This window comes from Cyprinodon variegatus, unplaced genomic scaffold, assembly GCF_000732505.1.
Source record: "Cyprinodon variegatus isolate N-32 unplaced genomic scaffold, C_variegatus-1.0 Scaffold759, whole genome shotgun sequence".
Lineage (NCBI taxonomy): Eukaryota > Metazoa > Chordata > Actinopteri > Cyprinodontiformes > Cyprinodontidae > Cyprinodon > Cyprinodon variegatus.
In genome coordinates this window covers 263062-277026 of record NW_015151212.1, presented here as the reverse complement: position 1 = coordinate 277026, position 13965 = coordinate 263062, and the positions used below count along the sequence as shown (strand labels likewise).

Here is a 13965-nt window from a genome sequence, read left to right as displayed (position 1 = left end):
TTGGAAAGTATAAAGTACTCCAAAATATACTTAAGTACAGTAGTGAAGTATTTTTAATTCGTTACTATGCATCACTGTCCAAATGATCTTCACCGTTGCCTCTCAATCATAATGAACTACCAGCAACCTGAAATGCGTTGTTATTCTGTACGTTGCTACAATTTTATCCCTCGCCACGTTCTGTAATTTCAATATGGCAGACTGTCGTGGCACTTTGCTAATGAGTCATCAGCCTTATGGATAATCTAATATAAAATAGTTCGCTTAAGAAAATGTATCCGATTATTAGTGCAGATAAAATGACACCAAAATACACCGCGGGGTATTCGGGGGGGTTTGATAAGCATCTCCCTGAAATGAGCTTTTGGAATTTGGGATTTCTGAGACGGGGAATAAAGCTGTTAATGAATTAAATGCAGGGAGGAATCGATTATAGTGCAAAAGTTTTCAAGACAAAATATCTGTAGGAGGGAACAATGGACAAAGCGAATGATTGACTCATTTTCAAGAGAGAAACGAAGGAGAGTCACTCTTCCTTCTCTGACTGCAGGCCAATGGCCTCTCAGTGCTTTAGTGGAGCTCGTTAAAGACGGTAAACTCTGCGAACTTTGCTTTTAAATTGTTGCCAAAGTCTCCAAAAAAAGAAAAAAAGTCCCCTGTTTTTTTTCCTAGTTTCTTTTTTGTTTTAAAGCCGCTAATAGCATCTAAAAAGTTGCTAAATATGGGGTTCAATCAACTATTTTATTTTCATCTTCCCTGTATTCTTCTTGTTTAATTTTAGTTGGCAAACAAAGGTCAGGTGCGTCACTGAGAGGAGAGCAACAGCTTCATCAAGTTTTAGATTCATTCTTCAACATTTTTGATTGTTTTTCAAGGTTTAACTTTCTTAATTTAAATCACAACATCTAAACATTTTAAATCCCATATATATATATATATATATATATATATATATATATATATATATATATATATATATATATATATATATATATATATATATATTACGACTGGCATGCGTCAGACCACCCTCACAGAACGCAGGGCATTAAGTAACGGTCCGCTTAACATTCAGAAAATGTTAACCAGATAGTTTGCCTTAACAACTGGCTAAAAGAAGAATAAATAATCGGTAAAATGACCTCATGTAACTGTTTAAAAGTCAAGTTGTTTGTTTTAAATGAAAAACGTTCCATTAAACCATCCTGTAGTCCAAAATTGTTGAGAATTAAATTCTTTTTTTGGATTTGTCATTAATAAAAACTAAATGTAATACCATCTTGTTTATCCTTCTGTTTTGAAAAGCGTACACAGAAAATTTGTACTTTTCAATAATATTTAGGCTAAAGATTAATCGAAATTAATTCAAGAAACCTTGTGATTAATTAGATAAAACATTTTAATCATTTGACAGCCCTAATATATATATATATATATATATATATATATATATATATATATATATATAGAAATAAATCTTAATCTTCCTCACATTTATTGACCTACATTTCCAAATATTAAGAATGTTGCGATTAGCAAAACCTTTTTATTGACAGTTGTCTTGTCCCAAGATTCTCCTCTTTCTGTTTTTCGCCCAAATTGTCCGTCTCTCCATCTCTGCTTTCTGTCCAGGCGCAGGACTTCTACGTCGAGATGAAGTGGGAGTTTACAAGCTGGGGTGAGTTTCAGCTTTAGCATCTCTGATACTAACTTAGTCTGTTGCTGATTAACAGCTCTTAGTTTATCTGCTGTTATGTTTATATTTTATTATTTTGGTATAAGTTTAATAGGATTTAATGGAGGACTGAGGTCCATAACGACCCAAATGGAAGGTTATAGTAATGTTTGATTAGGATTTGGCGTTTGTCCACAGTGCCCCTGGTGTCGCGGATCTGCCCCAGTGACACCTACAGAGTGTGGAAGAGCGGACAGTGTCTCCGTGTGGACACCACCCTGATGGGGTTTGAGCAGATGACCTGGCAGAGAGGCAACCGGAGCTTCATTTTCAGGGGGCAAGGTTAGCAAGCCAAGAATTCACGCCCCTTGAACCTGTTGCATTTTCCTCTCTTTGCAACTGCAGACATTTATGTGACCAACATGGGTTAGGTCAAAGTGAAGCAAAGCTTTAAAGGGGTGATAGAATGATTCTATAGGGTATCTGGTCCTTAAGGTCTCTGAATAGGGTGTGTAACATTGGTTGGGCTGAAAATGGCATATTTGCTGTGCTATGAGCCCTAATGCAGCCTGGTTAAAAGCCCCAGAATGAAACGACAGGTTTTCTTCCTTTTATGGTATGATCATAAATATTTAGATGAGCTGTGCTCTGATTGGTTGGTTTACAGCGAGCAAAGCTGCTGAGCAAAGACGCATCATAGCAACAAGCACTCACTCACTGAAAGATCAAATTGTTGATATGGTAGGGTGACCAGACGTCCTCTTTTTCCTGGACATGTCCTACTTTTCATACCTAAAAAAATGTCCAGGGGGAATTTCAAAATCGTCCGGGATTTTGGTCGACTACCGTGCAGCAGAGCCGAGCCATGAGCCGTAAACATGCATCTAACAAACTAAATATTTAGCTCCAAATTAAGTACTTCTTAAAAAACTAAATATTTAGTTCGCAAACTAAATATTTTGCTCCAAACTAAATATTTATTTAACAAAGTAAGATATTTATAAATGAATGAACGACATAGTGAAATAGTAACCTGCTTATTTTTCTCTAAAAACACGCTAAATAACCATAAATATTTCTGCTAAAGATAAAGAAAGATAAAGAAAATAACAAATTTTGACATGGAGAACGGTAACACAACGAAGGATCCAGTGAAGACCGACAGGAAAACGGTAACTTAGGCCTAATCCACACAAAGATTAACTCTGTATATTTTTATTAATGGCTGAGAAAAAAAATCACGAGTGCCTGAAGAAGAAATTATGTTATACCAAGATTAACTTAGAAAATTACACTAAGAGTCTATACCAAAATACAGAAAGAATAAAGGGAAAAACTAACCAGAAAACACTTGGTGAAAAAAAACTAACAAAAAACAAAAACAAAAAAAACAAGCATAACTAATAAGGCGACCTAAAATAACAGCAAAACCGAGAACGTAAAACATGAAACTCCTAGAGTAAAAAGTGAAGAAGAAACTAAAAAATACACAAAACTTTAACTAAAATAAAAATAAAACAAAATTGATCAGTTTGTTTCAGCAGCTGTAGGAATAAATTGCATTATTTAAATTCTTTACGTTTGAATTTTAGGTTTTTCCTTTCTATTTCCTTTCCATTGCTTTTTGATGTTCTATCTTTTATTACATCTGCACCTTTATGTCTTTGTATCAAATCATGATCGTTTCCGTCTGAATTTCTCCCGTTTTCCTCTTTTAATCTCTCAGACTCCAGTGCGGAGGTGATGGAGGTTGACCACGACAGGCAGCTGGTGTTCTGCGAGACCTTGTCCGTCTCTTCCCTGACGGCGCTCTCTCCTGGCAAGGGGAAAGCCGGAGCCTGCAGGAGCACCTGTGCCGGACTGGGTCTCCTGGGGGCGTCGCAGCCCAGCGACGAGCAGGTCGCGGTCAGGCTGTCTGCGCCGGTGGTGACCACTCAGCTGGACACGCGCAACATCGCCTTTGAGAGGTCAGAAACAGAGCAGAGATGCACAGAACAGGAATATAAAAGGTGTTTAATTGCATGATGATGTCGACATTTTCAAAGCTTCGAATCAATCCATGAAGGGAACGGATTACTGATCACCTTCAGTGATAAATTACTCATTCATAAAATAATATCCTCTGTGCAAAACATTTCCTTTGCTATAAGTGATTTTCTGCAGCAGCTAAAGCGAGCATGCTCCCTGGCGGCTGTCAGAATGCATTTGGAAACATGCAAGAAAAACACAGCAGCACAAGCAGGAAGTGGAGACTAAAAAAACACAAGGGAGCCAAAAAAAGAAAAGTTAATCATAAATTATTTGTTTAGAAAGGGTCTGTTTTAGTGTTTTTGATAAAACTGAGAGGAGCTGCGCGTTTCTGGGGGTTTGATGCCTTCTTTATCTAGATTTTTTTTGGTTGGCTCATCAGAGGTTCATAGAGTTTATGCCACCAAAAACATTTTACAATAAGGTTCCTAGTATCTAAACGATCATTTCAAGAATAAATAACGGAAAATTCAAAGTAAGGATGTTGTTCCTTCCAAAACTATTTCTTTATGTTGAAGCCAAACCTTTAGTGATCATTACTCAGATTTCTATGTCATGTAAAATAATGCATAAACATATAAATCACCTGTTGCTTCGGTTTCAGCTGCAAATCTCTCTGGATTTTTTCTACCCGATTTTCCAAAACAAAAGACTGAAAAAAAAGCATCAGGTCTGATTGGTTCAGAAGCAATAATTAGCTGCATGATTCCTTTAAGGATTAAGGTCTGGACTTTGACTAGGCCGCTCTTACACATCGCTCCATCCATCTTCTTCTGATCTCTTCCTCTGTCCCTGCTGAAGAAAACATTCCCACAGCATGATGCTACCTCCAAGGCCAGCCCAAGGCATAAGCTAATTGCTTTGGGCCACAGGATACACAATTTCAGGATGCATTTTTACAATATTTGTCTTTAATTATGTGAAAATCATTAATAATAAGTGACGAAAAATGACACAGATGATGAATGATAAGTGTGAACTTCTCTGAGACAGACTTATATTTGGGAACAGTCTGATACTGATGAGAGAACACTGTCTTCGGAGATGGAAAAGATTCCAGACTAAAGCACAGATGACCTCATTCACTCACGTTCTTCTCAAAAAGAAAGTTTGTGATCTCTAATGACGACCGACTCTCTCACTGCAATTGTTGCAGCTGCAGAGCGGAGCTTTTTCAAACTCAACGAATAAAGAAATGCCTGAGCTCCTCCATAGTAGGAGAGCAATCAGTGGGCTGGCAAGGGTTAGTATTAGCAAAAAAAGATGGCTGTCAGATCGATCACTGATGTCATCGGTGACTTTGCAAACAGAAAAGCAGGAAGCAGAGGTTTAAAGTCGTAGGGAAATCATATTTGAATGTCAAATCATTCTGGCCTAAACATGTATATAAATGTACTCTCTATCAGACGACATTGTCCCAAAATTCAGAAAATTTCTGTTTAAAAAAAATCATTTCTTAAAATCTGGGTTTTTTTTCGTTATTTTATGCAGGCCAGTTAGTTATACATCAGCTTGTTCACCTAAATTCGGCCAATCATATATCAACGGTCATCTGTCAATCAAATATTTTCAGTCATAGGATCTTGATTCATATGTCGCAGCTAATATACGCAACGGTTGAAATCAGAATAATTTCCTTTCCCTTTAAGTTGCGCCCCAGTGTTCATGGGGATGGACATCTGTGTCTTCGGCAGGCGTAGAGCTAGCAGAACTGGCAGCGTCGCGAGGCAAGGGCTCAAACATGTACGGCTGGAAGCCTTCTACACCAAACCAAGCTTCTGCCGCCCTGGCGTCCTCTTCCACAACATCTTCGTCCCCGCTTTCCTCTTCTAAATAAAAAAACGGATGACGGAGGAGACTCATCCACCTCCGACACTAAACTCTCCTCCTCTTGCATGTTTCCGCTGTCCATAGCGTTCCTTGACAGCGTTGTTTCTAAGTCACCAATTTAGTGCTACTTGGTCCCAATGGAATTTCCCATTGGGAACCTACTAGCACTAAGTTGCTAACTGGTTAGCAAGATGCTTCCAACAAACTGGCCACAACTAACAATCCCGCCCCCTTGATAATCGACCAATCACATTCAGTTTATTCACTCTTGGAAAGTCGGGCACCGCTCGGGAGAATTCGGAAATGCAACGTTTGGAACAGCCGCTTCCCTACGACTTTAAAGGAGTTTTTAAGGTAATATCTAGCTGAAGGTAGCTTGTTTTCAAACTGAGCTTTTAGCTTGTAGGTAAATACAGTTACATAGTTTTAAGAGTTCATTTTACAACTTTAAATGTCCCTTCATGTTCTACCGGGTTTCAGGTAACTCTTGTTATTTAAGAAATTATTGATATTTTGTTCATTTAATTTGATTATGCCTGTTTTTTTGGAATTTAATGTATTTGTTTCAGTTATTTAAGCCATTTATTTGTTTGTTGTTCCTACTACAGTTTATTTTTTTCCCATTGCTCTTGTAGTTTGAACCACATGACCCTTTTACTACACTCCAAAAAATGCTTGCCGGCAGGTTTCAGCATTTTGAGTTAATTTTGGCGTTAATAAACTGTTTCAGTGGAGTGATCATAGCGCTCTGCATCAGCAGCGCTGTGTCTGTCTCCCTGCCAGCTCTCAGATCAGCTTCTCTGATTGGTTGATTTGGCACGTCCAGCAGCAAAAGTTTAATTTTTCCAACTCCAGCAGCTGCTTTCGCAGTGCCTCGCTCGCGTCAGATGCTCAGAAGCTCGTTAGGCGCTGCTTCAGCTGCTCAGATGCGTTGCTCCTGCTGCTCAAAACACGCTGCGGGACGTTATGCTGCTCCTTGATGCGCGTCAACCATTGACTTTGCAAGTAAACTAGCTGCTCCTGCTGCCTCTGCCGCTTTAGGTCTGAACGTAGCATTAGACAATGACGGCCATATTGTGGTATTTTCATAAATCTATGTATCCTGATGCGTATTTCTTGAGTATTTTGTGTTGCTTTATCACTCAAAGTCCTGATAAGATAAACCGAATTGTGTAACTTTAAAAAAAGGTTTAGAAAAAGTACTTTCATACGAATACATCTGCATGAAACGGTGGCATCTTAGAGGTAAAGGTGAAAGATGTGAGACCCCGGGGGAGTGTTGGTGGGGGGTGACCCTTGGAGGTAGAAGGATGGCATGCAAACTAAAGATGGGGAATAAGAAAAGTAGGATGAGAAAAAGAGCAACGGAAGCAAAGGTGTTTGCCCAGAAACTGAGATAAAGAAGAATGATATAGAAGAAAGAACAACTGTAGACAAAAAGAAAAGAGGGAAATAAATAAAAGAGACATTTTGGGGTGAATCGTGGCGAGAGAGGAAGAATGAATGTTAGAAGATAAACGGTGAGCGAGACGGTGGACAGGGAGAGTACAGCACATCCACGCAGGCAGGCGGGGGGTAATCATCTCCCTGTCAGACCGTGTCACCTCTCTGCATTTCACCCCGTCAGCACTCCTGTCCATATGCCAATAATCTGTTTATGATGCCTTGGAGCAAAACACTTTGTCAAAGCAGCCCAGACAGGGCATCTCCCTCTGGAGTTAATTTATCTCCAGAAACTCAGAAATAAAAACTACAGCGCTGCAGTTTTCTGGTTGAGGGAAACGTACGGAACATCAGAGAAGTTGTATCGTCTCTTCTTCCTCTTTAGCCTTTAGTTTTACATGATGGTGTAAAAATTTATATTTGATTTATGCTGCGACTTGCATTCTGTAACAGTCCAAGCTACACATATATAACTATAAATATATTTTTTATTTTCATCTACTAACTAAAAGTCTCAATCTTTGGTTTTCCGGTCGGAACACCGTAAAGATGGCTGCTCAGTAGAGAGACTCCCCAGACAATCAGAGATATTACTGAATTACCCCTTTTCAGCTGAGCAGTATTGCCTCACGAAAGTCAGATAGAGGGTGTAAGACGATAACGAAGCTCCAAAGACAATAAAACTTGAAAAGGAAGGACGGAAAATCTTGTGAAAAGGTACAGCTAACGTATCGTAGCCGTAAGCTAACAAGACGAAATGGCTAGCCTGGACATTCTTTTAGAAGAACTTAGAGGGTTCCGCCAGGAAACCATGGAACAACTCTCGACTATTAAAGAGGAAATACGAAAAACTAACGCAAGGATTAGTGAAGTAGAGGAACGGTTAGAGAAGACGGAGGAGCGAACTCGAAACATGGAGGAAGTGGTAGCTGAGCTGCTAAAGCTACACATGAATATGGAAGATAAGTTGGTAGACTTGGAGAGCCGATCCAGGAGAGAGAATGTCAGGATCAACAGTATTCCAGAGGGAGCTGAAAAGGACTGTGAATCCGTGGTTGCATTTGTGGAATCTTTACTTACAGTAAAGAAGGGCTCGATCTGGAGAGCAGTGGGCCGGACATGCAGATTGAGCGAGCAGATCGGGCTTTGTTGTGAAATTTCAGTTTCAAATATAAAGAGCTGTTGCTTCGTAAGGCTTGGCAGCGTAAGGGATTTACCTGGCGTGAAAAACAAATAAATCTGGATCACGATTACCCGCCAGCCATCCTTAGAAAGCGCCGAGTTTTACACCGAGGTTCGCAGAGTCCTGAAAGAAAACGGGGTTCCGTTTCAGACACTCTTTCCTGCGAGGCTGCGAGTGAAACATAAAGAAAAGTCTCAATCTTTATGTTTGCGTTGCCTTTGAAATTGCTCTTTATAATTTCACTGGTGCAGGTCTGGCATTTATGAAGGCAGACATCTTTGTTCTACGGCAGCTCAGAGCTGACAAACTAGATTCTGTAGAGATCCCCGTTACGCTGCGAGTGTATAGACTAACAGCAACTTTACCACATGTGCTGCTAAATAAAACATGTCGAATAAGGATTATTTCTATCTCACAGACCACCTAGGTTTACTCTAAAATAATTTTCTGGATTTATCGCTCGGCTCCGTCTCATCCGCTCCTTTGGAGAGCTTCAAATCTGGCCTCCTCTGCTCCATTCAGCCCACAGGCTCCTCTCCCTCGCCTGGCCCTGGCTGCACGCCGCCTCGGCCTGTTTGCGCTCTTCCTCATCTAATAACCTGCACGCCACAGTCAAGACTTGAACTCTTTAAATGGGGAGTGTATATTCCTCCAACCGAAACAATCTCACCATCAAACTAAACAATGATGTCGAACAAATAACGTCTATATTCTCCATCTTAAGGCTGATTTATACTCCAGGTTGTCTGGGTGTGTCGCAGTTAACGCAGATATGCCCCGCCTCTTCCGCAGACACTCTGCTGCACCTCCAAAATTGTAGGTGACCGCAGACAGTGCCGCAGACAGGAGGCCTCTGATTGGTCAAATCTACATCCTTTCTACACTGCGCGTACAAGCGACTCGTGAAGTTGGACCAGCTATAAGAGCGAGGTGCGCGAGAACGCGAAGACCCTTTTCCCACCTGGATCCCCGCTCCTTTTCGCCCGTATGTTCCTCCGTTGTCTCACATTTGCCCACACGTCCTCACCGCCTTGGCCGTATCGAGACCCACAGCTATTTGATGATTGTCCCTCTTGGGTTGTTGGTGGTTTCGTCCAACAGTGTGAGATGTAGCTGCGTGCAACGAAAACTTAAACTGCTTCTCGGATGTCATCATCGGACATGCTCAGATCAGTCTGGCAAAATATGATTAATCCATGTTTATCTGCATTTTAGTTTTTTCTTTCTTTAGATTATGCACTATATACCATAATGTTAACATGAAAGGAAAAGATAAAACTGAAAAAGACTAGATTTACGTTTAAGTCAAAAGCAGCAAAGTTAGCTCCCGGAATTAGCGTAGGATCCCAATCCTGATCCAGATCGGATTTTAAGGCATTTATTTTCTCAGGAAATACATTTATTACATGTTATTAACCTTTAACACATTATAGTTTAGTACGCTTACTATTTTCGGGGAGGGAAAAATGAAATTTAGGTCTTTTTGACTAAATAAAATCAAGGGCGACCCAGATGTACGTATGTGGATGCGCATGTGAAAATGAGCTGATGGCGCATTCACAGGATGGATCGTGTTTCCGGGACGAATCGGGTAGTGACAGATACAACTGCCATCAGAAGCGGCCGGACAGTCTCCTAACTCCGAATGCTCTCCGTTGTCGTGGTTGCAGTACTAGTGCTCTTCTTCACTGGTGGTGGTTTACCAAAACAATCCAAAATGGGGTTCAGTGCCTGGTTTCCGCCATATTGTTTCTGTCATTAGTGTGTAAATTTACTAGTCTGCTGCCGCTAGCTGGATACCTCTGTACTCGGTGACAACTAGCTTGCCAGGACAACGTAAATTACATCAACTTGTGTTGATTAGGCCTCAAAATAATTAACTTAAAATCCAAATACACGCAATACTAAAATAAAGAAAATCAAAATAATTTCCCAAAAAAATGTGGGAAATTTAAAAATTGTGGAAATATTTTTAATAAATCTTTTTTTTTAAATCTCCCTCTCGCCAAGAGGGGGTGTTGCAGCGACCCCCATTTCCCACAGTCATTGGCGAAACAGACGTTGAAGAAGAAAATACTGTAGTTTTTTTTAAATAAAGTATTTATTTGTCACCGTTGAATCATTTTACCGTTGACATGTCCGTACTACGTCAAATAATCGTTCGTTAAAATGTATTTATTTTTTAAAACAGTAGCTTAGTGCGACGTGTTCAGGACGACTTCAGTCAGTTTGACTCTTCACCAATTCAAAGGATGAACTATAGAGATCTATAAACCTAAATTATCAACATTGTCACAAAAATAAGACCTGAACTCTTCGTGTCGCTTCAGTTAACGGTAACTGATTAAATAGATGTGGTCTAATGCAGACCCAGCAATAAAACAATAAAGCAATAAAATAAAATGTATAAAAAGAGTTTGCTGAGAGAATAGATGGATTGATTCAAAGCCATTTTCCCTACATTGATTTTAGCAGCCTTAAATTGTTTATTATTATGTTTATCTCTTCTGGTTTCAGCTAATGACATAAACTGCAAGCCTAAAAACACACAGGAGAAAATATAATCCTTTGAACAATAATACAGCTGGTCCTGAGGGGGGAACTGAATATAAAGTGGTATAATAGTACGGTGCTGCTAATGGGGATGCTTTGAATAGGTTAGGACCACAGCAGTTGGCTTACCGACACATAAACATTTCTACTGTCATCATTAACCCCATGTAGCGCCGTCTATAGTGATTTCTAAATATAATTGCACCGATGCTGCTACTGTAGAAGTGAGAAGTAGGATGGAGGGGATGAGCATCCTTATAAACCCTGCTGGGGTCCATAGGGACGAGGCAGATGAAGATAAGAAATGCCTCACTAATTTCTCGGCAGGTTTCCTAATTGCTCACCGAGCTGCTGATCTTCACTGATGGGAATCAGGAACGGTGGAAGCAGCGTTTTAAGGCTGCAAGTCTCACCAACAGGGTGGAAGCTGACTTTACTGCCCTCGTTTTGTTCTTTAAATATGTTCACATGGAATAATTATGTGCATTTATGATTAAAAATAAATGTTTTTCTTATATGGTTTTTGGTAGATGGGAAATCTGACAGCATGATAACCTAAAGCCAAAATATCCGAGTATTATTCTAAAAAAGTAAAAAAAAACAATCCACTGGAATCTGGAAGACGTTTGGCTTCCCATCCAAAGCTAAGTGGATTGTTTTTTTTTTGTTTTTTTACCGTTTTGGAATCGCCATGACCTGGATGAATATAAGTCATTCTCATGACTTATATTATCTATGTAAATCATTACAAGCACAAAGAAACTATAGAAATGACAGGATTTAGTGGTTTACAAAAAGTTAGCAACTGCAGCTACAAAGGGATTCTGTACTTTCGCCTTTTCACTTAAAACTACTGCAGTACAAAAACTCAAGAGGAGATTTTACCTGCAATTTTGTAAAATATGCCTCTTGGCCATCGTCCGTCTGTCTGTTGCCATCGTAAAGTGGACTTTAATGTGTTTTACAACACAATAAGAGCAACAGAGAAAAGTTCTTTCTACCTGTAAGCTGTTAATCGGCCCATCGCTGGTTGTAGGTAATCAGGACTTAATAATAATAATATTAATAATCAGGTCTTTACCAGGTCCAAAATGATCTGATTCAACTGAAAAACATCAATTTAGTTTTAACTCAAACGATCCAAATTTCCCCAATGACTCCATATCAGGAGGATTTCCTGTAGTGGTCTGTGTTACACCTGAGCTGCAGGAGCTTCTGAGTAAAACCGCTCTGTTTCTTTAAATACATCCTTTGTGAGATCATCTAGAGAAGGTTAAGGAGCAATCTGAAAAACAGAGCCAAAGTTTTTCCTTCAGATCATTGAGTTTCTTTAACGTTATTGGGGAGAATTTTTAAAAGCCCTCTCCACTTAAAAAATAATGCGTGCGCATTTCTCCTCGTGCACACCCTGTTTAAAATGTGCTGCTCTTTGAAGCAAACTCAGTTGATCACTGCTTTTTGCTCCGTTGGGAACATTACTTCTCCTCTACAGCGCGGTGCCTGTGCCATCTTTGTTATTAGTCGCCGCTATTGGGTAGCGACAGCAGGTTACTGTGACAGCAAATCCCTGAATGCTTTATGAGGAGAGCTCTCAGTGCAAAGCATTCTGGGATATATCTGCCTCTTCTGAGGCCTCTCTTTTTTTCTCATACGCTTCGTAGACACTTTTTCTCTTACAACCTTCGGCCATTTTCAAAGAACCGCGATGAGAAAGGTGAGCTTCAATGACTGTCTGAAACCGTAGCTCACCACAGATATACGCCTGAAAGAGCAAATGCGTAGAAAAAGATAGCTAACGAGGCAAGCACATAGGATGGCCTTACGTAAACATTTCACCAGAATGACTGACAATTAGGAGGACCACTGATTTGGATGATCCATCCGGAAATAAAAGATTGTCCTCTATACCTTTAAATCACTCGCTCTGACGCTGTTGCTCTAATTGATGATAGCGGGAGAGATTTTTATTTTCCTCTACAGACATTTAGAAGACATCCAGCATTTTTGCAAATATTGAATGATCTAAGCTGCCAGAAGAAGTTTAGAAACAAAGCCAAAAATATTTTCACTATTTATTTATTCAGCATATTCAGGGAGGATGTACTGCCCCTAGTGGAGGAGTTTAAGTATCTTGGGGTCTTGTACACGAATGAGGGGATGATGGAGTGGGAGATTGATAGGCGGATTGGTGCAGCTGTGAAGCGTGCGCTGTACTGGTCTGTTGTGGTTCAGAGAGAGCTGGGCCAAAAAGCAAAGCTCTCGATTTACCGGTCGATCTACGTTCCTACTCTCATCCATGGTCATGAGCTTTGGGTCATGACCAAAAGAATGAGATCCCGAAAAAAACGACTGAAATTAGTTTTCTCCGTAGTGTGTCTCAGAGTAGAGCCGCTGCTCCTCCACATCGAGAGGAGCCAGTTGAGGTGGCTCGGGCATCTGGTTAGGATGCCTCCTGGACGTCTCCCTGGTGAGGTGGCCCAGGACACGCTGGAGGAACTATGTTTCTCGGCTGTCCTGGGAGCGCCTTGAGATTCCCCCAGAGGAGCTGGCCCAAGTGGCTGGGGAGAGGAACGTCTGGGCCTCCCTAATGAAACTGCTACCCCCGCAACCCGACCCCGGATAAACGGAAGAAGATGTATGGATGGATGGATATTTATTCAGTCAAAATGGAAATGTTATGTTTGAGAAATTACAGCTTTGCTGTTTAGCCCTTTTGCCTTCTTTTCAAAGAAGCCAATGATGATATGACATCTACCTAATAAAGGTTAAGTTAGGAAAATATTGACCATAATAACGTCAGAGGGCCTCACTCTAGTTAGAGTGACGAGCTCCTTCAGCAGAAGACTCCTCCTACCCAGATGCTCCACAGAGCGCCACAGGAAATCATTCCTACCTGTGGTCATCAACCTATATAACGCCTCCCTCAAGTGATTCAGCCCCCCCCCCGTCCGTAATTGACATTTATGCACTTTTTTTGCACGCCACATATCACTTTACTTGGATTTATTTTATTTGTGGGTTTTGTTGGATGGAGATAGTTTGTGTTGTTTGCTTTGCATTGGTTTTTGGCTTGTCATTGAAAACTATGGATCAACCAAGGAAGAAGAAGTTTTCTCCCGTGTGGGATCATTTTGATCTTATCACGTAAAATGAGGTAAATTATTATTCCGTTCTCGTTTCCACCATTGATCATTCTTCTGTCGGGTTATTCCAATTTCTTTCTGAGGAATATTTTAATTAGTTTACATAAATT

General features: G+C 40.3%; 1 protein-coding gene across 1 annotated transcript in view; it reads left to right on the top strand.

Moving 5' to 3' along the window:
• The window catches only part of ankrd13b (ankyrin repeat domain 13B), a 90253-nt gene that overhangs the window by 46126 nt on the left and 30162 nt on the right, over positions 1–13965 (top strand). Inside the window, exons 4-6 of the mRNA XM_015395746.1 lie at positions 1633–1678; positions 1874–2017; positions 3402–3642. Coding sequence (XP_015251232.1) covers positions 1633–1678; positions 1874–2017; positions 3402–3642 — 431 coding nt within the window. The remainder of the gene's footprint in view (positions 1–1632; positions 1679–1873; positions 2018–3401; positions 3643–13965) is intronic.